The 27117-nt window shown below is 41.4% G+C and overlaps 1 protein-coding gene across 6 annotated transcripts; it reads left to right on the forward strand.

Annotated features, from left to right (window-relative positions):
• Positions 1-6750: 6750 nt before the first annotated feature.
• On the forward strand, positions 6751-26004 carry NUP50 (nucleoporin 50). Of its 6 annotated transcripts, none has more exons than XM_060778140.2 (10): positions 6751-7188; positions 11075-11146; positions 14248-14302; positions 15894-15974; positions 17200-17283; positions 18986-19184; positions 21981-22631; positions 23217-23295; positions 24041-24159; positions 25617-26004. In XM_060778140.2, exons 4-10 carry the CDS (start codon positions 15906-15908, stop codon positions 25817-25819), a joined length of 1404 nt encoding a protein of 467 aa, XP_060634123.2. In that variant the 5' UTR covers positions 6751-7188; positions 11075-11146; positions 14248-14302; positions 15894-15905; the 3' UTR covers positions 25820-26004. The 6 variants fall into 6 exon arrangements, with proteins under 6 accessions (XP_060634123.2, XP_060634121.2, XP_060634126.2 ...); XM_060778138.2 differs by having other exon boundaries at positions 6751-7132; XM_060778142.2 differs by lacking the exon at positions 6751-7188 and adding an exon at positions 7342-7436.
• The last annotated feature ends 1113 nt before the right edge of the window (positions 26005-27117 follow it).

The raw sequence follows: 27117 nt of genomic DNA on the forward strand, positions 1-27117 counted from the left end.
ACTATATGGTTGGAGGTGATACGGGCGAAGGCTCGAAGGGCCTTCTCCACTGCCATCATTTCCAGTGCATTTATGTGAAGGCGGCGCTCCTGGGGGAGCCAGTGGCCGCTGACTTTGAATCCCTTGAGATGTGCTCCCCAGCCTAAGTTGGAAGCGTCTGTTGTCAGGGACATGGACGGGTGTGGTAGAATGAATGGCATGCCTAGGCGGACATTGAGTGCTCTTGTCCACCATGTGAGGGAGTGTAGCACCGTGTGTGGGGGGTATAGGATCCGGGACTGTGGATCGCGGAGAGGGTCGAACGTTCTGATGAACCAGTTCTGCAGCGGCCTCATCCGAAGCCGGGCAAAGGGGGTTACACTGGTGGTAGATGCCATATGGCCAAGTATAGATTGGATAGCCCAAGCTGAGGCTTGTTGTGCTTGGATGAGTGAAAGGATAGCCTGTTGAAGTTTCAAAAAGCGGTCCTCTGGGAGGAAGGCTCTTTGGAGTGTGGAGTCTATGATGGCTCCTATGAATTGGATGCGTTGAGTTGGTTGAAGATGAGATTTTTCGTGGTTCACCACTAGGCCGAGATCCTGCAAAAGAGATAAGGTGTAATGAATATCTGTGCATAATTGAGACTTTGAAGTTGAGGCCAACATCCAGTCATCCAGGTACGGAAAGACTGTTATGCCTTGTTGTCGGAGGTGAGCGGCAATGACCGCCATGCATTTAGTAAACACCCTGGGGGCGGTAGACAAACCAAAGGGTAGGGAATTAAACGAAAAATGGTAATTCTGGACCGTAAAGGTAAGAAACCTTCGGTGGGAGTGTCTGATTGAGATGTGGAAGTATGCATCCCGCAGGTCAATCGTTGCTAACCATGCCCCTTCGGGAATGAAGGGAAGGATGCTGGGAAGAGTGACCATGCGAAATTTGCGTGGGGAGATAAAGGTGTTGAGTTTGCGGAGGTCCAAAATGGGCCGTAGTCCGCCATCTTTCTTGTCTATGAGAAAGTACCGGGAATAAAAGCAGGTGTTAGATGTATGTGAAGGTATGGAGGAGATTGCTCCTTTAATGAGCAAGGAGTGAACCTCGTCCCATATGGTCTGGGAGGGTTGTGTGATAATGACCTTCCCAACAGGTGGGTAGTTCTTAAACTCAATTGCATAACCTCTGTCAATTATATCAAGGACCCAAGTGTCCGTGGTTATGGATTGCCACTGTGGGAGGAAGGAATGTAGTCTATTGAGGTAAGTGAGGTGTTGGGTTGGGGAAGGGGGAATGGGTATACTAGAAGCGTCTTCTGTTGTTGTTTGGGGGTCTGGTACCACGGTACTGACCTCTTGCGGGAAGTGGAGGGCGTCTCGTGGCTGCAGTGGGCGCATATGGTCGCTGTCGTCCTCTGTAGAATGAGGTGTTGTAAGGTTTGTTGTAATAGTGGGGGCGAAAATAGTAGGAGCCCCAGCGCTGCCGTTGGTAAGTGTACGGTTGTTGGTCATATTTGTACACTGTTTGCTTCATCTCGTGAGAGTGTTTAAGCTGTGAGTCAGTCTCAGGGTTAAATAGACCTGCCTCATCCATAGGGAGATTCTCAATGAGAGAACGTTGAGATTGAGAAAGGATAGCAGCTCTAAGCCATGCATGACGGCGAAGGGCTACTGATCCTGCAATTAGTTTTCCAGAATTATCAGCAGTGTTTCTTGCAAGGTCTTTTTGCAGTTTGGCTAAGAGGAGGGCTTCTTGTTGATAAGCCTTAGCCATTGGTTGTTCAGCTGGTGGTAAGAGTTCTAAGTAAGGGGATATCTTGTTCCAGAGTAAGGTCTGGTAAACACTCATGTAAACCCCATAATGGGCCATGCGTGCGAAAAGGCACGCTGAGGAGTAGAATTTTTTGGCCATAGTATCTAGCTTTCTCCCTTCTTTGTCAGAGGGAGATGCTTGGTTTGTTTGGGTAGGTTTTGGTTGAGCATCGGTCACCACAGAGTTTGCCTTAGGCATCTTCGCGAGCCATGAGGCTGTAGAAAGATCAATACGGTATAAATTTTCTGCTCTTTTAGGGGTTGCTGGAACCAAGGCTGGGGCAACTCCTGTATTTTTTAGGATTTTCAAGAGAAATGGAAGTGTGGGCAACACAGTGGATGTAGGCGTTTGTTGTTCAGTGGATGTAAAGCATGGGTCTGATACAGTATCTGAAGGTTCAGGAGTGGTGAGGTTTAAGGCTTTGGCAAGCCTTATTAGCAGAGCTGAGAAATTTTTAAAATCTTCCAAATGTTGAGGAGACGGGTCAGGGTCTGGTTGGGGGTCTTGAATGACTGGTGTGTCACTCGTGGCCTCCAAATCAATTGTATCTGTTTCAATTTGGTGAGGCATAGCCGGTTCTAAATTGAAAACCTGCGGATCCATGTCTCCCTGGGGGTCTGGGGGCCGAGAGAGTGTAGCTGAAGGGGGTTCACGGGGGGGTTGGGGAAGGTTTGGGTCAGAGTAATGAGGAGGGTGCATCCCCTTGAATGAGTCAGGGGGGGGGTGGGTAGTAGAAAGGATAAGCCGGGAAGGGAGGAGGGGGAGGGTACATATAATAAGGGTATTCCTGGTACCCATAAGGCTGCTGGTGGGAAGGAGGCACTGTGCGTGTCCTTTTGGGAGGGGGAAGAGAAGGAGTTGTAGTTTGGCGTGGATCCGGGGATGGAGAGCGGCGGCGGCGCCCGCTGGGGTGCGCAGAGGCGCTGGGCCGAGCCGAGGAAGGTGACTCCTCTGGTTCCGGGGATTGGGGAGGGCTGAGTGAAGGAGGAGGTGAGTTCTGAGAGGGTGGGAGAGGCGGGGGGGAGAGGGAAGCGTCCGGAGGAGGCTGCGGTTCCAGCTCCATATGTGGAGCCAGGAGCTCGAGAGGAGGGAGATGGGAGGGGTCTTCCATGTGGAGGAGAGAGGGGAGCGGTTCCTGGAGCTGCACAGTGGAACCGGGGAGAAAGGGCACAGACTGCAATACAGGGGGACTCAAGGGCTGTGTGCCAGTGAGTTGCCGTCCCTTTTTTTGTTTGTTTGATTTCTCTTTTGTTTTTGAAGACCTCGTGGTCTGCTTAGCTGATTTTGCTTTCTTTTTCTGCGGCTCCACAGTGGGAGAGCCCGCTTGTTCTCCATCCCGCCTATCCCCAACGCGTGGGGAGGGAGGCTGGGAGGTATTTTGAACGGGGGAGGATTGGGAGGGAGCGGGAGGAGCTTGCGGGGCCAGGGCCCGCTCATACAAAAGAGCTTTTAATCTGGCGTCTCTGCCTTTGCGAGCTCTGGAGGTGAAGCTCAGGCAAATCTCACAAGTCTGGAGATTGTGGGTCTCTCCCAGACATAGGAGGCATTTAGAGTGTTTGTCTGCCTCAGGGAGGTTAGTCCCGCAGGAGGAACAATTTTTAAAACAGAGGGAAGACATCTAGCCTGATAGAATAGTCGTCAGCCGGTCCGTGGTCGGGGGAAGGAGAGGTCTGGTAGTCGAAGAGAGTCCTGGTCAAAAGCCAATAGAGTCCGAAAAGAAGAAGGAGAAGTCCTGACGATGCTGCCTGTTTGGCGCGGAAAAAGGAACTACCTCTGGGACGCCTGCGGGGGCTGATATACCGGGGGGGCGGAGAGTGGGCGGGGCCTGTCTTTATTCTCTAAAATAATCATTTAAAAATTCATTAAAATTCTAGAAGTTCCGGATTGCTGCGCATGCGCACAGGAGAACCCATAGGTGTGCATTTCACGGAAGACACGAAGAAAAAATTAAATATTAAAATCAAATTTGGTCTGGCAGCTCATTTTTCCATTTTGTATTTTTGATCTGAGTCTAAAATTGGAATAATGAAAAACATGGCCTTGTTTTGATAACCTATTTATTTTCCCTATTTATACCCTGCCTTTCTCAACCCCAAAGAGGACTCAAGCGGCTTTAAATATAGGCAACTATTCAATGCCTTAAAACAGGGGTCCCCAAACTTTTTAAACAGAGGGCCAGGTCAAAGTCCCTCAAACTGTTGGAGGGCCGGATTATAATTTGAAAAAAAGCATGAACTCCTATGCACGCTGAACATATCTTATTTGTAGTGTAAAAAACACTTTAAAACAATGCAATAATTAAAATGAGGAACAATGTTAACAAATATAAACTTATTTGTATTTCAATGGGAAATGTGGGCTTGCTTTTGGCTGATGAGATAGGATTGTTGTTGTTGTTGTCATGTACTTCAAGTCATTTCAGACTTAGGTTGACCGTGAGCGAGGGCCGAGTAAATGACCTCGGAGGTCCGCATTCGGCCCCTGGGCCTTAGTTTGAGGACCCCTGGCCTTAAAACAACATACAATTCAAATGAACAATTAAATTAAAAATTAAAATTAATGCCAGTAAAACGTTTAAAACATTACATTCACTATTAAAATCCTATTCAAAACCAAATAACATATTCGTGTTTTTTGATGGTCAATTGAAAAATGAAAGAACGAGTAATACATGGATTCACATGGCTCTGAATGTTTAGTACTTCTGAGTAAGATATCTCTGTTATTTTCCTGTTCACGTGTTTTGAATTTACAGTGAGCATTGAATAGCCAATATGTAATGTTTTCTGTTTATCCCAGGTTATCTGGCAATGTGGACTCATATAATACAGATTAAAGCAGAAAACCTGGGATCAAATCCTGGGATATAGGGCCTGCCGGGAAGAGCCCTAGGATATCAGTGCTCACCAATGCTTCCTCTTCATCCTGAAAAGAAGTGATGAGCGGAGTGCCGCATGGTTCCATCCTGGGCCCGGTCCTGTTCAACATCTTTATAAATGACTTAGATGAAGGGTGAGAAGGCATGACCATCAAGTTTGCAGATGACACCAAATTGGGAGGATCGCCAATATTCCAGAAGACAGGAGCAGAATTCAAAACTATCTTAATAGATTAGAGAGATAGGCCAAAACTAACAAAATGAAGTTCAACAGTGACAAACGCAAGATATCTCACTTAGGCAGAAAAAATGAAATACAAAGATACAGAATGGGGGACAATGCCTGGCTCAAGAGCAGTACATGCGAAAAAGATCTTGGGGTCCTCATGGACAAGTTAAACATGAGCCAACGATGTGATGCGGTAGCAAAAAAAAGCCAATGGGAGTATAGCGTCTAGATCAGGGTTCCTCAAACTAAGTACCAGTCCTCACTCAGGGCCAACCTAAGTCTGAAATGAAAGCACACCACAACAACAGCAATCCTATCTCATCAGCCAAAAGCAGGCCCACACTTCCCATTGAAATACTAATAAGTTGATATTTGTTAAAATTGTTCTTCATTTTAATTATTGTATTGCTTTTAAGTGTTTTTGCACTACAAATAAATATGTGCAGTGTGCATAGGAATTCATTTTTTTTTCCAAATTATGATCCGGCCCTCCAACAGATTGAGGGACTGTCACCTGGCCTTCTGTTTAAAAAGTATGATGACCCCTGATGTAGATCCAGGGAAGACATGCTACCCCTCTATTCTGCCTTGTTCATACCACACCTGGAATAGTGTCCAATTCTGGGCACATCTAATCACCTCTCAACAAAAGATTGCCCCAGGCACTGCCAGGCCATCAAATGCTAATCAAGGTGGTCAGTTGAAACATTCACACCTAGCTCCAGCAGACAAGAGTTCCTTGTCCCACTCTGGTCTTTCCACATATATATAAATCCATTTTTCTTGTTCCAACAGACCTCACTACCTCTGAGGACGCTTGCCACAGATCCAGGTGAAACGTCAGGAGAAAATGCCTCTAGAACAGTGGTTCTCAACCTTCCTAATGCCGCGACCACTTGATACAGTTCCTCATGTTGTGGTGAGCCCCAACCGTAAAATTATTTTCATTGTTCATAAATGTAATTTTGCTACTGTTATGAATCGTAATGTAAATATCCGATATGCAGGATGTATTTTCATTCACTGGACCAAATTTGGCACAAATACCCAATATGCCCAAATTTGAATAATAGTGGGGTTGTGGGGAGGGATTGGTTTTATCATTTCAGAGTTGTACTTGCTGGGATTTATAGTTCATCTACAATCAAAGAACATTCTGATCTCCACCAATGATGGAACTGAACCAATCTTGGCACACAGGACTCACTTGGCACACAGAAAACACTAGCAGGGTTTGGTGGGCATGGATCTTGAGTTTGGGAGTTGTAGTTCATCTGCATCTGTGGACTCAAACAATGATGGATCAGGACCAAATTTGGCACAAATACTCAATATGCCCAAATGTGAACACTAGTGGAGTTTGGGGGAAATAGACCTTGGCATTTGGGAGTTGTAGTTGCTGGGGTCTATAGTTCACCTACAATCAAAGAGCATTCTGAACCCCACCAACAATAGAATTGGACCTAACTTTTCACACGTAACCCAGATGACCAAGAGAAAATACTGTGTTTTCTGATGGTCTTCGGTGACCCCTCTGACACCCTCTCACGACCCCCCCAGGGGTCCCGACCCCCAGGTTGAGAAACACTGCTCTAGAACATGTCCATACAGCCCGAAAAACCTACAACAACCCAGCGATTCTCTCATTCTCTGCGTGTGGCAGAAAGCTCTCTCTTCCATTTTGCCCAATGTTACGATTCCCTCTCAGCCCGATGGCAGAGTGAACTGTAAGGCCAGGGCCCTCAAGAGCAAGGCTGCACTTAGCATTCGAGAGGAGAGAAGCGCGGCCTGTTCCAGAACCTTCGGGCCCCGGTCGCGTGGCAACGGCTCCCCCTCCCCTCGCGTTAAGCCCCGCCCCCCTCGGCCTCTCCTTCTCCTGGGCCCGCGCCTCGCGAGCTCGCCCCTTAAGGCATGTCTTTTCCTTGGACTCCTGTGCGCAACGGCTAACGCGTAAACTCATTCGGGGGGCGGGGAGAACAGGACAAATGCCTCGTTAAGAACTCAAAAGTGAGGCAGAAGGGGAAGGAGACTCCCCTCCCCTTTCCTCCGGCTTCCCGGCAAGAAACCGCTGAGCGGGAAAGGCAAAGGGGTCGCGAGCGAAGGAGGGCGAATGACGAGCCGCGCTCAGAAGCCCCGCCCCCTGAGGAAGCGCGAGAGCGGAAGTGGCGGGGCTGTGGAGCTGCGCGCGAACGGCGCGTCCTCCCCAAGTCTCGGCGCGAGACGCAGCCGGCACCTGTGAGGTAACACTACTCGGCGCGCGGGGAAGGGAAGCGGAAAGGACGGGGCGCTTCTCCTGGTGAGAGAGGCCTTCGCCAAGGAAGGGAGGGGGGAGGAAGGGAGGGGGAAGGAGGAGGAGGAGGGCCCGGCCTTCCTCTGGCGCCTTGAGGGCGGGAGGGGGGAGAGGCTTGGGCTGCGGAGGAAGCGGGGGTTCCTAGACCGGCTGCCTTAGCGAGTGGGCCGCTGCCTCCTTCCTGTTGTCCCAAGAGGAAGGAGCCAACCCTTGGCGCGCGGGGCCTCGCTGTGGCTCCGCCTCCTGGGAAGAGGGTGAGGACAGAGGCCCGGCGAGGAAGGAGGGAGGGAGCAAAGGCGGGCAGGGACCTCATCACACTAGAGTAGGTATGGGCAAACTTGGGCCCTCCGGGTGTTTTGGGCTTCAACTCCCACAATTCCTAACAGCCTACTACAGCTCCCAGAAGCCCCCAGCCTGCAGGCTGGGGGCTTCTGGGAGCTGTAGTAGGCTGTTAGGAATTGTGGGAGTTGAAGCCCAAAACACCCGGAGGGCCCAAGTTTGCCCATGGATCCACTTCGAATCCAGTTTCTCCCTCCTGCAAAATCCTGGAGTTTGTAGGTTAGGGCATCCTTTCAACTGGTCAGCCAAGGTCCTGGGCCTCCCTAAATTACAAACCCCAGAATTTTGCAGGAGGCAGAGACTGGATTTAAAGAGGATCCATGCTCTAGTCCAGGGGTCCTCAAACTTTTTTTAATTATATATATTAGTTTAATACATACACAACATTTATAGTTCCCACCACCACATATTAATCCTCTTTGAGATGAACCTTATAGATAACATTTGTCTCCTATTTCTTTCTTTTTTTCTTAATTTTTTTTATTTAATTATTTGACACAATCTCATATATAATCAAAAAATATACGTTCAGAAATACTGGAACATGTCTAAATCTGTATGTAGACAGCAACTTGTACAAAGTAAGTATAGCATATACTCGAGTTTAAGACACTTTCAAAGGGAAATCCATGCAAACTATTCCTAACTAGAACTGTGTCTATCTAGCTAAGAGCAATAGTGTCATCAGCTACTCCCACCCCCATATCATATGCAAAAGGTAAATGCCAATGTATTTGGGGGGGGGGGGGGGGAATTCCTTACAAGGCAAGAAAAAAATGAATGAATTTCTAGACACACTGCACATATCTTATTTGTAGTGCAAAAAAAAAAAAAACCACTTAAAAACAATACAAACATTAAAATGAAGAAAATTTTCAACAAATATAAGCTTATTAGTATTTCAATGGGAAGTGTGGGCCTGCATTTGGCTGATGAGATAGGATTTTCGAAGGCTTTCATGGCCAGAATTGCTGGGTTGTTGTAGGGTTTTTTGGGCTATATGGCCATGTTCTAGGTTCTCAAACTAAGGCCCGGGGCCGGATACGGCCCTCCAAGGTCATTTACTCAGCCCTCACTCAGGGTCAGCCTAAGTCTGAAATGACTTGAAAGCAAACAACAACAACAGTCCTATCTCATGAGCCAAAAGCAGGCCCACACTTTCCATTGAAATGCTATTAAGTTTATGTTTGTTGAAATTGTTCTTCATTTTAATTATTGTATTGTTTTAAAGTGTTTTTGCACTACAAATAAAATAATGTGCAGTGTGCATAGGAATTCATTCATGTTTTTTTCAAATTATAATCCGACCCCCCCCAACAGTTTGAGGGACTGTGACCTGGCCCTCTGTTTAAAAAGTTTGAGGAACCCTGCCTAAAACTGTTGGAGGGTCGGATTATAATTTGAAAAAAAGCATGAATGAATTCCTATGCACACTGCACGTATCTTATTTGTAGTGTAAAAAACACTTTAAAACAATACAATAATTAAAATGAAGAACAGTTTTAATAAAAATAAACTTACTAGTATTTCAATGGGAAGTGTGGGCTTGCTTTTGGCTGATGAGATAGGATTGTTGTGGTGTGCTTTCAAGTCGTTTCAGACTTAGGTTGACCCTGAGTGAGGGCCGGGTAATAATAATAATAATAATAATAATAAACAAATTTAATACCCCACCACCATCTCCCCAATGGGGACGCGGGGCGGCTTACATGAGGCCAAGCCCAACAGCATATTACAATAAAGTAAAACCAAAACACAATAACAACAAAGTAAAATACATACATCATATGAGTACAAAGACAATAAAGCAAAATAATACACAGTAAAATAAAATAACCTAAAAATGAGCGGGCTGTATGTGCAAGATCAAAACTAAGATACTAAAAATACTAAAATCAGGATGAGTTAGGGATGGAGCAGATTGTTTGTGGGGGAGAATGATCTTGGAGGGCCGCATCTGGCCCCCAGGCCTTAGTTTGACCCCTGCTCTAGTCTGATGAGGCACAAAGACGTGGTTTTCTTGTGCCTGGCAGGCGGCTGTTGCCTCTGTCTGCCACCTCCACTGGTGGCGTCCCAGTTCCATGCCATTGCCCTGCAACTATTATTATTTATTATTTATTTATTTACAACGTTTATATGCCACCCTTCTCACCCAAAGGGGACTCAGAGCGGCTTACAAGATATATATATATATACATACAGTATATTATATTATTAGCATAGTGCAATATCAGTATTACATATTACTATATTGTACTATACCATTATATTCTAATAGTTTTAGTAATATTACATGTAATATAAAATATATAATTATAATATCTTATTAGTATTATATTGTATTACATTATAATATAAATATTATATGTATATACAATATATTACTAATATTAATTACTAGCCGGCAAAGCACGCAAAAGCCATCAAGGAAGGGGTTTGTTTTCTTAGACACGTGACAGGAAGTCTTAAATTTGTGAAGGATTTCATGGCAGGAATCACTGGGTTGCTGCGAGTTTTCTGGGCTGTATAGCCACATTCCAGAAGCATTCTGTCCTGATGTTTCACCCACATCTGTGGCAGGCATCAGAGGTTGTGAGGTCTGGTGGAAACTAGGTAAGTGAGGTTTACATATCTGTGGAATGGCTGGGGTGAGAGAAAGAACTCTTGTCTGTTTGAGGCAGGTGTGAATGTTGCAATTGACCACTTTGATTAGCATTGAATAGCCTTTTGGCTTCAAAGCATAACTGCTTCCTGCCCAGGGGAATCCTTTGTTGAGAGGTGTTAGCTGGCCCTGATTGTTTCATGTCTGGAATTCCCCAGTTTTCTGAGTGTTGTTCATTATTTACTGTTATGATTTTAGAGTTTTTAAATATCGGCAGCCAGATTTGTTCATTTTCATGGTTTCCTCCTTCCTGTTGAAATTATCCACATACTTGTGGATTTCAGTGGCTTCTCTGTGTAGTCTGACATGATGGTTGTCAGAGTGGTCCAACATTTCTGTGTTCAGGTTGGTTCTGAACACACATAACTGACTTCTCTGGTTGGATTAGTCCACAGTGCCTTTCATGTTCCTTAATCGGTGTTTGGGCATTGCACTTGGTGGTCCCTATGTAGACTTGTCCATAGCTGCATGGTATACGGTAGTCCTTGACCAACCTGGCAGGAAGCAGCCAGGTTTTGAAGCTGCAAGGCCATTAAATGCTAATCAAGGTGGCCAATTGTGACATTCACACTTGTGTGAAACAGACAAGAGTTCTTTCTCCCACCCTGGACATTCCACAGATATATAAACCTCACTTTCCTAGTTTCCAATAGGCCTCACAACCTCTGAGGATGCCTACCATAGATGTGGGTGAAATGCCAGGACAGAATATTTCTGGAACATGGCCATACAGCCCAAAAAAACTCCCACAATGCAGTCTTATGTTTTTTTCCTCATCTCAGTTTTAAAAGTCAGTTGAATATCAAGGGGTGGCTTAGAACTCTGTCAGCCACGAAACACTTCTGCCTTTGTACCTGCTTAAATCCTTATGTTGTTTGTTTGCTTCCCCAGTGAAGATGTGCGTGCATGTTGCATGAGAGGTGTTTGGTTTGACCAATCAGTGTGGGATGCCTGAAGTCAAAGGTATGTATGCTTACTCAGAATCGTTTTCAGTCTGGGTCATGGGATATGGCTGTGTCCATGCAGAATATGCATATGAATAATAGAATTGGAAGAGACCACACAAACTATCTAGTCCAATCTCCTGCTACACAAAAAAAGCACAATAAAAGTACCCCTGACAGATGGCCATCCAACTCTGATTAAAAGCCTCCAAGGAAGGAGCTTCCACCACATTCTGAGGCAGAGAGGTCCACTGGTAAACAGCTCTCATAGAATCATAGAGTTGGAAGAGACCACATGGGCTGTGTAGTCCAACCCCCCCCCCCCCAGTAAAAGCACAATTGAAGCAATCCCAGCAGATGGCCATCTAGCATCTTTTTAAAAGCCTCCAAGGAAGAAGCTTCCACTACATGCCGAGGCGGAGAGTTCCACTGTTGAACAGATCGTACAGTCAGGAAGTTCTTCCTAATGTTCAGGTGGAATCTCCTTTCCTGTAATTGAACCCACTGCGCCAAGTCCTAGTTTTCAGGGTAACAGAAAACAAGCCTGCTCCCTTTTCCTTACGACATCTTTTCACATATTTATGTATGGCAGTCATGTCTTTTCTAAATCATCTCTTCTGCAGACTAAACATACCCAGTTCTCTAAGACAGTCCTCAAAGGGCATGGTCTTCAGATCTTTTATCATTTTAGTTGTCTTCTGGACACCTGGTGAGAGTGCTGATCACCAACAATGATGTTGAAGGGGGTGAAATCCCTTCAGGGCAACACACTATACTTGTATTATTGTATAATAGCTTTATCCATGTTACATAGTCTTCTGGTATTCTGTGTGATCATACTGCTCGCCAGATCAAGTCATGGGGGACCTGATCAAATCCTTTTTTGAAATCAAGGAATGTAAAATGCAATGGTGCCTTCCTTTCCTGATATTTTTTTCTGAATAAAAGCAATCACTAAAAAAATGCAGGAAGCAAGACTACAGTGTCATGAGAAGAGAACGAACAGCAGTAGCACAAACAGCACTCCATTTGGAGATTGCAGGATGATGACCATGTGGATGGCTAAAGTAAAGATGGATGGACACCATCAACAAAGACATGTGTGCTGACAACCTGAGATCTGAGGATGCCCAAAACAAAGCCCTGTGGAAAAAACAGTCACAATGCTAACCCCTCTATTGGGAAAACGTTCCGAATGCTGCAACCCCTTATACAATTCCTCATGTTGTGGTGACCCCCAACCATAACATTATTTTCGTTGCTACTTCATAACTGCAATTTTGTTATGAATCATAAATACCTGATATGCAGAATGTGTTTTCATTCACTGGACCAAATTTGGCACAAATACCAGATACATCCAAATTTGAATACTGGTGGGGTTGGGGGGATTGGTTTTGTCATTTGGGAGTTGTAGTTGCTGGGATTTATAGAGCCTTCTGAACTCCACCAACAGTGGAACTAACTTGTATGGCAGTGTAGAAGGGGCCTCCCTATTCTTAAATGTGTCATGTCAATAGGCAGGTGTTAAGAGTTTTTACCATTTCTTAAGTAACAAGTAGTGTAAGGATTAGGGCAGCAAGCAGTAAGAAGCAAACCACCTGGCCAGCCATAGTGAAGTAACTGCTGGGGTAATAAAGCTGTTGGAGTTCACTGAAGGTTGGAGTTCTGAGAGGCTTGTGTCTTGAGGAAACTGGAGGTTGGAGTATCAAGAAGAATTTGACTATAAAACCAGCCTCCTGCAAGTAAGAAGTCTCCAGTTATCTGGAGGTATCAGGAAAAGAAAGCTGGAGAAGCATTCAAATATTCAGCCACTGTAAATGGATTCTGTATATATATATATTTGTATAAACGCTGCTTCAAAGACAAAGATGCGAGTTTACTTCTTGAGTTTTCACCAGAGCCCCCGGTGGCACAATGGGGAGCAACTCAGAGATTCCGGCCATATCTGGGGAGAGTGCACATGAGCTCCTTCTGTCAGCTCCAGCTCCCTGTGCAGGGACATGAGTGAAGCCTTCCACAAGGATGGTTTCTCAAGTCGCTCCTGACACAAAAAAATAAATAATTCCTTGATCGGAGGGGGAAAACTTCCGTAGCTGTTTGTGACTACACATATTAATCTTCATCACGACAGGAGGTACACATCTCTCCCTCCCCCCCCCCCCCACTTCCCCATTACAACTTCAGATGTTTTTTACTTGGAAAAATGGAATCATTGAACCAAGAGAGTTGAGGAAGATTGCAAAGACCCTCCAGTCCATCCCCATACCATGCCATTGTAAACAGTGGTAGTTGAATGGTTAAAATATGATCCATTTCACTCTGAGAGACTTCATATCATATTTCTGCTATGATTTCCAACTCCTTTCAATTTTCTCCTGCTGTGTTACAGAACTCTTGGAATCTTTTGTCTTTCAACTGTTTTGGATTTTTAGAAAGCTCAGCCAACATTGCCGAACATATGGGACTGTAGAAATTGTGTTGTAGAAGGCTTTCATGGCCGGAATCTCTGAGTTGCTGAGTTTTTTGGGCTGTATGGCCATGTTACAGTAGCATTCTTTCCTGACATTTTGCCTACATCTGTGGTGGCATCTTCAGAGGTTCTGTTGCTAGGGAGGCAGATACACCCCACTTGCCTCACTTGCAACAGAACCTCTGAAGATACCAGCCACAGGTGCAGGTGAAACGTCAGGAGAGAATGCTACTAGAACATGGCCTTACAGCCCGAATAACTCACACAACCCACTGTAGAAGTTGTAGTTCAAAATATCTGAAGAGCCAGAGATTTCTCACCTCTGCAGAAGAGAATTCTATCTTCTTTGCTTCAGTTAAATTGTACATAAAAGTGGTAGCCCTCCTTCTTTCAAACATTCCCATTAAATCAGGAGAAACCTTGGAAAGAGGTGGTATGTGATGGTATAGTTTAACAAGTAGGAGGTTTATGCTTATTACACAAGAGCATGAGATTGTTGTGCTCGATCGTGCGTTGAGTATTTTGAAGAATTGGTAGCACCGGTGGATTTATTCCAAAATAAATATCCTGGATTAATTCTTAACCATTTTTCTTTGGAAGTGAAGGAAAAGTTCTAAAAGTTTTATTCATTTTGCCTTTTTTTGTAGGTAGTACCCAAGGCAGTTGACAGTAAAAGTGCAAAAATATAATAAAAGTTTTAGAGTAAGTAATGTTGACTTTTTAAAATTATATGAATGGCTATTTTAGTACACTACAGCAAATTTAATGAAATGTTTCACACTTTAGAAGCTGAGCGATTCGTTGTGGCATTAATTGTTTCCTTTTAACTAATGGTAGTGATGCATATGTGCCTGCATTATAAGAGATGCATCATATGGCACTGCTTTGTTTTCAGTGTTATTATTCACGTTAAGTACAGTGACTGCACAGCAGCAATTGAAAAGCCTCTTCCTTGTTTTGTTATACTAACTTAATAGCTATGTTGAGAGAGGTCCTTCGTGCCCTCATTTTTGGTGCAGAGAAGTGACCTGGTCAACTGGTGATCTAGGAAAGTGACATTCTCTCCCCTGGAATGCAGCCTGTTATCTTTTCCTTGACTGAGGCTGGAGACTGTAGGTGTAAACCTATCTTTCATAGGATTGGCACTGCCCAGGTAATTGCTGTTGTGTTCGCATACAAGGGTGTGAGCAGGTTATATATGTTAGCACTATCACTGCTGTTGGCATGCAAATCCTGTGGCATTTTCCTCTAGTGATAGCCAAGGATTCTTAATAGTAGATGAAAGAGACCAAATGTAATCAATACTCAGCAGACAGTGTGCCAGTTGTGATAATATGATAAGCCAGTGACATACACGAACCCTGACTTATTGGCCATGAGCACTATGGCCATATAGTCTGCCTAACTGGTGTTGCTAGCCATAAGAGCAGATGAACCTTGAACCACTTAGTTTTGTGTCCCGTTGTTCATCTCTGCCCCCATGGCCTCTCTTGATGAGATGGGCTGGCATACCAACAGAATGATCCCTCCGATTGTCCTACAGCTACAACACAACCTGAAAAATCTTCTCTCAAATGTCTGGGAGAATTAGAGGGGTCTCTGAAGAAAAGATTTAGACTGTCCTCACACTAACACAAGTGCGACACTGAAATTTATCCCCTGATGAATGCATGTGAGGAAGATTGTCACCTATCCATTCCAATTCATTTATGTAATTTATGTAATAACAGTTGATTGCCAACTGTGAGATGCAAGCTTTTTGTCTGATATCTATTACATAGACCAGTGGTTCCCAACCTTTTTTTGACCAGGGACCACTTGACCAGGGACCTCTCTCCAACATTAGTACCAAAAGAGTTACGAATCAGTTTTTGGTCAACTTTGGGGGCTGATTCAGAACATTGCATTGGATAGACCACTCAAGACTAGTTTCTGATACAGAATATATGCCATACAGTAGTCGTCATCTGCTCGCTCACAGAAAACCATATTTAATAATATAGAGCAGATGTAGTAGTAGTAATCTTTCATGGGTAGTCAGCCTCTCCCCTCCCAACATCCTCATTGCCTCAGCACTATAAGAGGGTTTTGAGAGACCAGTCACTGCTGTGTGGTTTTGAAGCAATGGTGTAGTAACCGTATTTTCCTTCTTGCGGACCACTGGTGGTCCACGGAACACAGGTTGGGAACCACTAAAGTAGACTGTCACTTGTAAGTTGGTTGTTTTGGCCAACTGTTTAAAAAGAACAAGATTTGAAATGTGGATAATTTATAATTTTCCGTTCTACTTCAGCACTGCTATAAAATGGCTAAAAGAATTGCAGAAAAGGAGCTCACTGATAGAAATTGGGATCAAGAAGAAGACACTGAAGAGGTAAGCAATACCAGTTCTTAGTGCTAAAATTGAAATAGCTGACAAAATAAATATGCACATGTTGCATGTAAAATTATATGATATTACTACTTTAGTAGTCTTGTATTTGGGTAAATCATGAAGGCTGTAATAAGAAATTGCCAGTTTTGTCTTTGCTGCATTTGCAAATTCCAAGGGCAAGTGTGCAGGGGGGAAATAGCCTTGGAATAGTCTGGATATTAAGTATGTTTCATACAAATAGTATTTGTTTATTACAATTCAGTTTTATGTAATGAAGAAACCATTGTTCTGATTGCTTTGTTAAATGACTCAAGAGGAGATATTTTGAAATTCCCTTGGGTGTTTGTTGCTGCTTTTCAATAGTGGCCACTCTTACTAGTTTTCAGTGGCTTAGTGTTCAATATTTGACCAGTTAAAACATTTTACCAACTAAGCTTCTTTAAAATTTTCATCTTTCAAACTGAATGTGTCCTTCTTTCAAATGTTTGTAGCCATGATTATTTCCCATCTTGCTCATCAGCTACTACTTAAAAATCCATAGTTAAATCAGTTAGTAAACTTAAACTTCACATAGCTTATGTAATTTTATTGCTTTTATTGATATCCAGAATGATTAAGTAGTAAAGATTCTGGATTGCTATTTTAAAGGGATTAATGAATCTCATTATGTGAATAGTGAGCATATCTTGTATTTTAGTATGCATGTAACATAACAGAGTCCAGAAACATAGCTGCAGAAATCCTGCACCACTATTACATAGTGTAAATTTCCATATATGTGCTATGGAGCCTTTCTGTGGAATAGCGACATTACACAATTGAATTTCCATCCAAATGTACAACCAGATTGACATGTTGTCGATGTGGTCCTACACCGTGGCACCATGTGCATCACTCCACTTCAATCTTGATCTGAATATAGACATTCCACCTTAGGCAAAAATGTCCAAACATCTCCACAGAAGATCTCTAGCTAATGACCGACCTCCTGACAGCTCTGTGTGTAGGTACACCAAGAGAATTATGCACTAATCCTTTGTGCTGTGTTATGTTTTGTTTCAGATTTCACTCAGCCCCCAGGCACAGTTGTTTAGGGGATGGATGGGTGAAGGGCTGTAGTAAGTAGAAGGGTGCTCCAGTGCTGTGCATTACCTTTTGGGATTCCACCCAGTATGCTTAATGCTTATACCTTGTACGTTCTAAGAATGTGATTTTTTTTTTGCAGGCAGGAACGTTCTCAGTCGCCAGTAAAGACATTTTGAAGAACAGAGCTATTAAGAAAGCGAAACGGAGGAACGTGGGGTTTGAGGTACATAAAGACATCTACAGGCATTGTAGTTCTTGATCAGAATATTCTGTATTGTTTAGAATTAAACATACTTGCAGTCCCTGAGTTATTAACAAGATAGGTTTATTCTTAAGTTGAGTTTGTTTGTAAGTTGGAACATTTTTAAGTGTAACTCCAGTCAGATACATACATACATACATACATACATAAGCTTAGATAGCATAGGTAATGGTTAACACCCCTGTGCCCCTCTGCTCAGAAGATTTAACCCACTTTCTGACTCTGTGATAATTGAATTTTGAAAAAAATGGCTTGTGGAAATTTGGATTGGTGATAAAACTTCAATGGAGACCCCTTTTCTCAAGATAACTTTCAGGAGTGAATTTCCCTTCCGAGGGGCAGGTTTCTCTCACTTCCTGTTCTCTCACCCCCTGTTCTTAACTATGAAGTCTTTTGAGAATGACAAGGACTTTTGTTGAATGCTCCTAATTCAGGGACTGCCTGTACATTTAGTGTTAAAGAAAGAACAGAGTTCAGCTGAATGCTTAATTTTTTCAAAAGTTCAGTTAACACAATATTTGAATGTGGTGGAAAGCTGTAGCATGATGACTTCACTCACACATGAATATAAATTTTATCAGTGTCTAACATGTAAAACAATTGGAATCTGAAAGAGCCTAACAAAAAGATAGCACTCAGTGTTATTAAAATGTGTCATTTTCTTAGCAGTGCATTGCACATAGAATTAATCTGGTTTGAGAACATTTTAACTGCTGTGGCCCCATTCTATGAAATCCTGAAACTTGTAGTCTGATGAGGCACCATAGCATTGAGCCTTGTCAGTTAAAGTAGTGTCAAATCACATGAATTATATAGTGTAGATGCATCCATAAACTACTTGATGAAAGTATGTTTGATAAGTGTCTCATAATGTATTTCTAAAATACAATGTTTAAAATGGTAGCTGTAAACCATTTTGTGCCTATACTACAAAGTAGGGGGGAATGACCCTTTAATAATTTTAGTAAGAAAATGATTGCGGTATGTTTTGCTAGTTTTAATTGGGCAAAGGTTGTTACTGTTTAGATTCCTCTTTAGCTTCCAGTGAACATGGTTTCCATAAAGACTGATTTCATAATAATGCTATGATAGGGAATCCTCTCTTGTCTGACTTTCCCTGACAGCAGGAGTTGACAGGGTTTGTCACTGAAGATTTGAAGTCAAGTTCAGCAGTTGGTTTCCCAATTCCTGACTTTTTGTAACATTACAAGCCTATAGTCTCAATGGATGAAGCCCTCTAGTTACTTTGGCTGCTCCTACTGCAGTGGTTCTCAACCTGTGGGTCCCCAGGTGTTTTGGCCTACAACTCCCAGAAATTCCAGCCAGTTTACCAGCTGTTAGGATTTCTGGGAGTTGAAGGCCAAAACATCTGGGGACCCACAGGTTGAGAACCACTGTGCTAGAGGGAGAAACTACGTAGGACAAATTGGCCAGCTTGCATGAGCACGGTGCTAAAAAAATGATAAACCATTATACTGTACTGTGATTGATATACTCTTTACGTATAAACTTCAGTGAATAATTCATAGTAATGCGACAGTTCTGTGTGGTGCTAAAATGAGTGTAATTTAGTCTGGGGAATGAGTAAACATATGTTGGATTGAACTTGAGGTCACTGAGCTATAAGTTGACAGACAACAACTGATTTATATTTCCTTTTCAGTCTGAAAGTGGTGGCGCTTTCAAAGGGTTTAAAGGTTTCGTTTTACCTTCTGGAACTGGTGGATTTTCTGGTTTTGGCAATGGCACCGGAACTAAACCTTTAGGAGGGCTATCCAATGGCAGCAGCAGTACCAGCAGCATTACAAACAATTCTTCATTCTCTGATTTAAAGACAGCTGGTGAATCACAGACTGCATTTAGTAAGTGCACACCTATGTTATACTTTGTAAAAATGTTATTACAATGTCTGGGTGATATGTTTTAAAATGAATAGCATCTAAAATGGGAAACGAAATATTTATGTATGCATGGCCTATGTGAAGAGAAAGCTGTAGCTCATTGGTAAGGTATATGTTTTCCAGGTGATGCTTACTTCTTTGTGTAACAGCTAAAATACAGCCCAGGAGAAGGGGGGAGAGAAATAATTCGGAGTGTAAAGGAAGAACTACTTGAAATAGAATGTTAGAAATGACACACATACCTTTTATAATGCAAATTAATGTTCCTTGGCAAATAAGGTAGTGAAGTTGATCCCATAACAGTGCTGTAGAGCAGTGATTCTCAGACACTGGTCCTTCAGGTGTGTTGGATTTCAACTACCAAAAGACCCAGCCAGCTTGGCCATTGGTCAGAGATTTTGGATAATGAAGTTGAAAACATCTGGAGAACCAAAGTAGACAATTTTTTCAACTGTATTTGTTGAGGAAAGCTCTACTATGTTCTCAGCAAGAGACAAGCTATGCTCCCTTTCTTACTACAGGCAGCAAAAAAAATGATGGGATAGCAAGTATAACTGGCCTTGATGATTTTGGGGCTTTCCCTCTCTCCCCTGGAGTCTTAGAATTAGGTTTCTTTGAGGCAGAATGATTATAATCAAGAAAACCACGTTTACTTTCTCATAAGATTTTTTATTTTTCATATTTATTAAAAAAAACAATAAAAATTATACGCATACACACACACGCAATAGAAATGCAATATTTCCTAACATCGATACAGTGGTTGTACCTGACTATGCGTTCCTCCTCTCATCCATCCTGTTATAGTGACTTCCTATCCTTTGGGTTTGAGACAGTCATGTACAGTTATAGTCTTCCTTCCTGTTACAATATTTTTCCTAGTATAATAGTTATTATTTAAAAATTCAGTAAAAAAACTTCTGACAGATTAAATTATGAAGCATTCTATAAAAACTTTTCCCTCTTTCTTTTTATAAAATGTAGAAATGGTTCCCAGTTATTGATTTTTAAAAAATGAGATTTCTTTATTCATCATAACCAATCAAGAAATTTTCTATTTTGATAGGAACAGACATGCAAAATATAATAAATTGCATGCTGACATTCAAATTGGTTTTCAATGTGTAACTTTAAGATCTGGCCTTTTAACCCAAACACCTCATTCTCTTGTGTATTACATCCACCCAGACAAGAGATACTTGCAAGGAAACTGAACATGGCAGTTTACTGGAAGTCCTGGGTTGCAATCCTTACTAGAATTGCCTTACTAGGAATGTGATTCTCTTTTAGAAAGTGGATCTACTTTCCAAGTTGCAGAGGAAGCAACAGATACTGATTACTTCACAGAATGAAAGATAGACATCCAATTTGTTTGGTTAATAGGCATAAATATTAAGTTTAAAGTTGGTTATTAGAATTGTTTTCAAGTGACCTTACTTTTCCTAGCTGCAGCGTTGTGATTACTTTTTGAACCTTAAGAATGTTCTTTAATCCGTTTTCAGTGGGACAGATTGCATTAGGCACTTTCAGATAAAGTAGACTCACAGACCCAGTACATTTTTATAATAGCTGTATTGTTTAAACAGACAAAGGGGAAACAGTTACTCAGAATTCATTCATTCATCAAGCATACTCACCACCTTATGCATTCAGACCATCTTGGGGAAAAAGGTGGCGGGTGGACAGGCTGTATCTCTCACAGAATTGCCACACTTTTCCAAGAGGAAAATGTCTCTTTATGTGGCAAATTTTCCTGATTTGTTGTCTTGATTGATTGACAACTTATTCTTCAGTTAAAACTTATCGAAACTCCCATCAGTTCCAGACAGATGTTGTTTTTCTTACTTACCTTAAAGAATCATTCTCTCTGGTCATGCAAACATGTTGTTTACTCAAGAGTTCCCAGATCAGTTATGTCAGGAGTTCAGCAGTTCCCTTCAGCAGCACTTTTCATGTCCTCCGTAATGCAGTTGTAGGCCTCAGTCTTCTTAGGATGGAATCTTCAGTCTTGGCAAGCCTTAATATGCCCTTGCGAGACCCCAATTATACACCTATAATTCAATTTCATTCACTCCGCATGTCACAACAGCGGTCAACGTTTGGCCTCAAATCATAATGGGAGAAGAGTCCTATGGTGTCCAGTCTCAAACTGCCAAAGTCACCCAGGGTGTTTGTGTGTTGGTTGTGGGTTTGTGTCTGTGTAGGGGGTCTCTTTTGAAATTGCCATCCAAGTCCTCTGCCTTGACTCTAGAGAATTATTTATTTAAAACATTTATATTCCACCCTTCTCACCCTGAAGGGGACTCAGGGCGGAGCACAAGCATATACACGGCAAACATTCAATGCCGGGACACAAATTCACATACACAAACATAAACATTAAAAAACATTTATCAAAATATTAAAATACACCATTTGAAACCATACTAGTCATCCGCGTCAAATCTAATTGGCCTGGTCAGGCTATTGCTTAAATACAATGCTGTATTACAGTATCAAGTAAGAAGTTGCGCCTACTGAGAGCACTCATGCTTGTAAAGAAAGTAAAATATTGTCCAGAGGAGGATAGAGAAAAATTTAATAATACTCATGAATCTGAGGTAAAAGAAAATCTCGTGCAGTTTCTTCTTTTCTGTCTCCATTCTGGCCATAAGATTTGTATAATGACTTTAGGAAGAATTTTGAGCCAAAATTAAACTTTGGATGAGTCTTGTTTTGCTGTTTATGACATTGATATATCACCTTTCTTTCGAATAGGTTCTGTAGTATCCAGTGGCTCAGTCAGTAATACTGCAGTTGAGAAAACGCTTGCAAATGTGGAAGTTAATGGCGAATGTCAGCAGCCACTGTCATCCGGATTCACTCAGAGTAAAGCATGCAGCTCTGATGTTTATCATAAACAGTTAGCTGCTCTGAATTGTTCCGTGCGTGACTGGATAGTAAAACATGTAAATGCCAATCCGCTCTGTGACCTGACACCGATATTCCGAGACTACGAGAAATATTTAGCTGAAATAGAAAACCATGGAACAAGTAGTGACAGCAGTCCTGGAAGCAACAGTAAGAAGGCAACTGGAACTCCGTCTGGCTCTGCATTTGGGAATTCATGTCTGCAGCAAGGCTCTGCATTTTTATTTAACAGCAAGAAACCTGAAGATACAGCAGGAAAGAAGACAGAATTGGAAAAGAAAGCAGAACCAAACCCAGGGTCTTTGCCAACTGTCTCATTTACATTTAGCAAGAGTGTTGACAACTCTGGTCTGAATTCTGGTATTGGGTCTAGTTTCTCTTTCTCTTCGGGAAGTACAGGGTTATTTGGAAAAGAAGCAAAGCAGGGAAAGGTTCTTCCTTCATTCTCCAGCAGCGCGTTAGATACGCCAGTAGAAAGTGGGAGCAGCGAAAATAAAGGTAAGCAACAAAATGAAGGTGGGCCAACAAAAAAGTATTTTGCGTTTAACTTCTATTGCAATATTATATATGGATACTGTTGAGGAGAAGAGGTAGGAACAGTACCACTACCATATGTTGATACACTGTATACTCCTTTTCTCAGTTTGGCGACAACCTTTTGTATGATGGATCATAAAACATCTTAGTTTGGTTTAAAATTGGCTGTTATGCTTTCTACTTGTAGTGATACATCTTTTTAAAAAATACTCTTGCTATTACAAAGTATTACTTAGTACATATTAATATTCTATTTATTTAAAATTGACTTTAAAAAGATTTTTAGGTTGGAAGATACGTTGTTAATCTATGCATATGAAAATGCATTCTAAAATGTACATTGTTACTTTTACCTCCCCATCCACTTCTACTTTCATATGTGCTCATTTCAAAATCTGTAATCTAAATATCATAATTTCCAACTGATATCCCCATATATATTTTTGTCTATGTGGTTCATGCAAAAAGATCCTCATATCTGATACATTGATGTGTGGGGAAAAGAAAGTATATATATAAGAGTGGGCCAAATCTTTCTTCCTACAGAGGGTGATGAAGACGAGGAGGAGCCACCAAAAGTACTAGTTAATGAAGTAAAGGAAGACGATGCCTTCTACTCAAAGAAGTGAGTTGCCTCCTTTAATGCTGAAGCTGTGTTAAGATTATACTCTTAGGCTGGATCTACACTGCTCTATATCCCAGGATCTCATCCCAGATTATTCGCTTTGAACTGTATTATATGAGTGTCCACTGCCATATAATCTGGGGATAAGCAGATAATCTGGGAATATAGGGCAGTAATATACTGCAATAATTTGTGACACATACAATTTCTGAGCCAGGAAAACTGTTGTATTAGATATTGTATTCATCTTTTCATATGTTTCATAGCTTTGCTGACCTATTTTATTTGGATGTGTTTGCTCTGCAACGGTCCTAGGTGTCAAAAAGCTATTTAGACTTTATAAAGGGTTTGTGGTTTTTAATTTATTGTATTTGATTTTTTATGATAAACAGCTAGCATTTCCCATAAAAACCCCCCAAAATTGCAAATACAGTTTTCCATAAAACACAGACAACGCTGTTCCTTAAACAACCTTGAAGCCCATTTAATATCGTTGCATCACCATTATTTGAATATTTCAGATTTTTGTTTTGAAACATTTTAATAGGTCATGTGATCAAAGCTTATTGATATTTACCTGGTCTTTTCTGCCATATGATTAAATGTCTTTAGTATTTATATGTTGGTGTAGTAGTAGTAAAGCCATATGGAATATTTTATTATGCTATCCCTATATACTTCCATTCTGTGAAATATATCTTCATCCTATCTGCCTACTTATGTTCTATAATACATGTATTTTCAGATGTAAAATCTTTTACAAGAAAGATAATGAGTTTAAAGAAAAAGGAGTAGGAACACTACACTTAAAAACTGCAGGAAATCAGAAGACTCAGCTCTTAGTTCGGGCGGATACTAATTTAGGTATGTAACTTTTCTTATAAGTAATTGTGAAGGAAAATGATCAGCTGAAGGCTGCTTGTTCTCTTCAAAAAAATCAAGTATTTGCTCTCAAATCTATGATCATTTGGCCCCCAGAGGTATTCATCCAAGAGTAGTGCATGTGTTTGTATCTTTCAGCATTTGTTATGGTCTGTGTCCCAGTAGATTGGTGGGGTGGGGTATAAATGTAGTATAATAATAATAATAATAATAATAATAATAATAATAATAATACAGGTTTTTCAGAGGATTTGTGCCTAAGTCTTGGTCAGTTGACAAGTTTTCCACTTGGGCTTTTCCATCATCTAATACTCGGCGAATGGATTCAAAAGTTAATCTCCCTGTTCGTTTGTTTTTAAAAAATGAAGAATGGCAACAACATGAATAGAATACTCTTCAGTGGCATCTTAACCCTTCTTCGGGAATAGTAGCCAATGCCATAAGACCATTATGTTAATGAACAGAGTTTAACTGTAGAACAGAAGCTATCAAGCATTTATTATTAGTAGTATTAGTGTTTGTGTTTGTTTATACCTTGCTTTATCTCCCCAAAGGGTTTCTCAAAATGCACTTTACCACTGATTTAGGACTGATTGCGTTCCCTCATCTCTTTTTTGAAATCCTATACCAGTTATATCCTACTTTGTTCGTGCCCAGTGTTATTTTTTAAAATTTTAAATTATTACCTTTGGCCCGGCCATTGATTTTTAAATGCTTGCGTGTTACTGTTACTGTTTTTTGTTTATGTGATTTATATTAATTGTATTGTATTGATTGTTTTTGTTATTGCTTTTGTTATTGATGTACTGAGGGCTTGGCCTCATGTAAGCCGCACCGAGTCCCTTGGGAAGATGGTAGTGGGGTATAAATTAAGTTTTATTATTATTAAAGGGGACTCAGTGAGGCCTTAGGGTACAGTTGCTCCCCACATTTACAGTTTTAACTTTTGTAGATTTGATTATTTGTGGAGGTTGAAAATAGTCTTGTACTAGAAGACCTAGGCTGGATCTACACTTCCACATAATGCAGTTTCAGAATCCAGATTAACTGCGTTGAACTGGATTATATGGCAGTGCCGACTCATATAATCTAGTTCTATGCAGTTAACCTGGATTCTGACACTACGCTATATGGCAGTGTAGATGGGGCTTTAAAGATTCCTGAATAGATGATCCTTCTGGCTATTTTTTGTTATTCATCAAAGGTAGTATTTCTGTCCCATATCACAATATTTCTGCCATACTTCCTAAGTATTTGTGTTTTGCCTTTCAAAGACAATACACAATATTAGTCTGTATCAGTATGCAGAAAGCTCATGGCGTAGTGCCTTTCAGACTGAGAAAACGAAGTGTTTATAGCTTAAGTTTCCACAGTTTTTACTTTTCTGTGTTGAATGGTGGCACAGGGTAACCTGTTTTGTCCATCCCGTTTACTTGCAGGCAACATACTGCTGAACATTTTGGTGCCCCCCAAGATGCCATGCTCAAGAACGGGAAAGAACAACGTTCTCATTGTCTGTGTCCCAAATCCTCCTGTTGATGAGAAGAATGCCACCATTCCGGTTCCTATGCTGATAAGAGTGAAAACAAGCGAGGATGCAGATGAGTTGCACAAAATTTTACTGGAGAAAAAAGAGATCTAAAATTTGGCCTGTGGGATGTTACGAGGGAAACTTGCCAAACTGCTGCTTCTCATTTTTCCCCTCTCCTTGACTATTTTATTTACTTTTAAACTCACTTCTGTGACATTCTGAGGACTGTTTTAGGAATTCTGAAGGGTTTTATTGAGGGAAAGAAAGTAAGACGGCCAATAAAAGCTTTAAACCTGTTTCAATCTCTCCTCCCTTTTAATTTGAAATATCTAATGCATGATTCATATTAAGTAAGAATGCATATCAAAAACAGAAAGCATCATATATAGCTGAATTCCTGAAAGCACACAAACAGTTTTACAATTTTGCACCAGAAATGTGTTAAAGTAAAGGTAGAAAGAAAAGGATGGACCCAAGCTTCTGGGACTTATTTCCAAATCTGAATTACAATTTCTCTCCTTGGGCTGAAACTGCTCTTTGGATTTTGTTGAAAGTACAAATATGTCAAACAGGATTGTTATAATTTTGTGTTTCAGTAACACAGATGCTGTACAACACTTGATTTTTATTATATTTAGACTGAGACATGATTATAGAGTTCTGGAATTAATTGTTGATTCTATGTGCATATAATCCAGTTACAGAAGAACTCTATAAGCATTGTCCCTTCTATGTGTGTATAATCCAATAACACAGCTTTTAATGTGACACATACTGTATTTTGAAGCTCTCTAAGAGAGGCCTAGACATTAAAGTTTAGACTCAGTTTCTTATCATTCCATTGAGAAATAGTTGAAGGGAGATCAGAAAAGTGATATATTCTTCTTGTATTCATGGATTGGCTGTCTCTTGGATGTTGTCGCGACATCAACAGCTTGTATTGTGACCCTTCAGTGTCTCTTGTCCTTGGGACCTTTTTGTTAAAATCCTGTTGAAGTGTTCATGCTTGAAATCCAGTCCCTATTAATGTCAGGGGTCTTGTGTAGGAGGACTGTGAATTGTGCCCACTCCATTTTTGTATGTATGTGTATTGTTGCACATACAGATACACACATGCTTAACGTGATCAGCAGTCAGGCCTTTAATACCATGCTATTTATTATACGAATATAGTAGTAAATAATATAGCCACACACATAGTCCAAAAGGTACTAATTACTGCGGTTCTGAAATGTCTGGATTTTTAATGTATCTTAATGTTTTTAACTGGAAGGCAGCTAAAATGCTGTTAAAACAGAATCCATTTTAAATATGTTTGTGCCTTTCTACATCCAATTCAAAATGTTAACCTTCTAAAGTAGTATGTATTTAAAGAGTTCACCAGTATATGCTGGAATATCTTGGTTTAC

The sequence above is a fragment of the Anolis sagrei genome, chromosome 5 (assembly GCF_037176765.1).
Source record: "Anolis sagrei isolate rAnoSag1 chromosome 5, rAnoSag1.mat, whole genome shotgun sequence".
In the NCBI taxonomy this organism is placed as follows: domain Eukaryota; kingdom Metazoa; phylum Chordata; class Lepidosauria; order Squamata; family Dactyloidae; genus Anolis; species Anolis sagrei.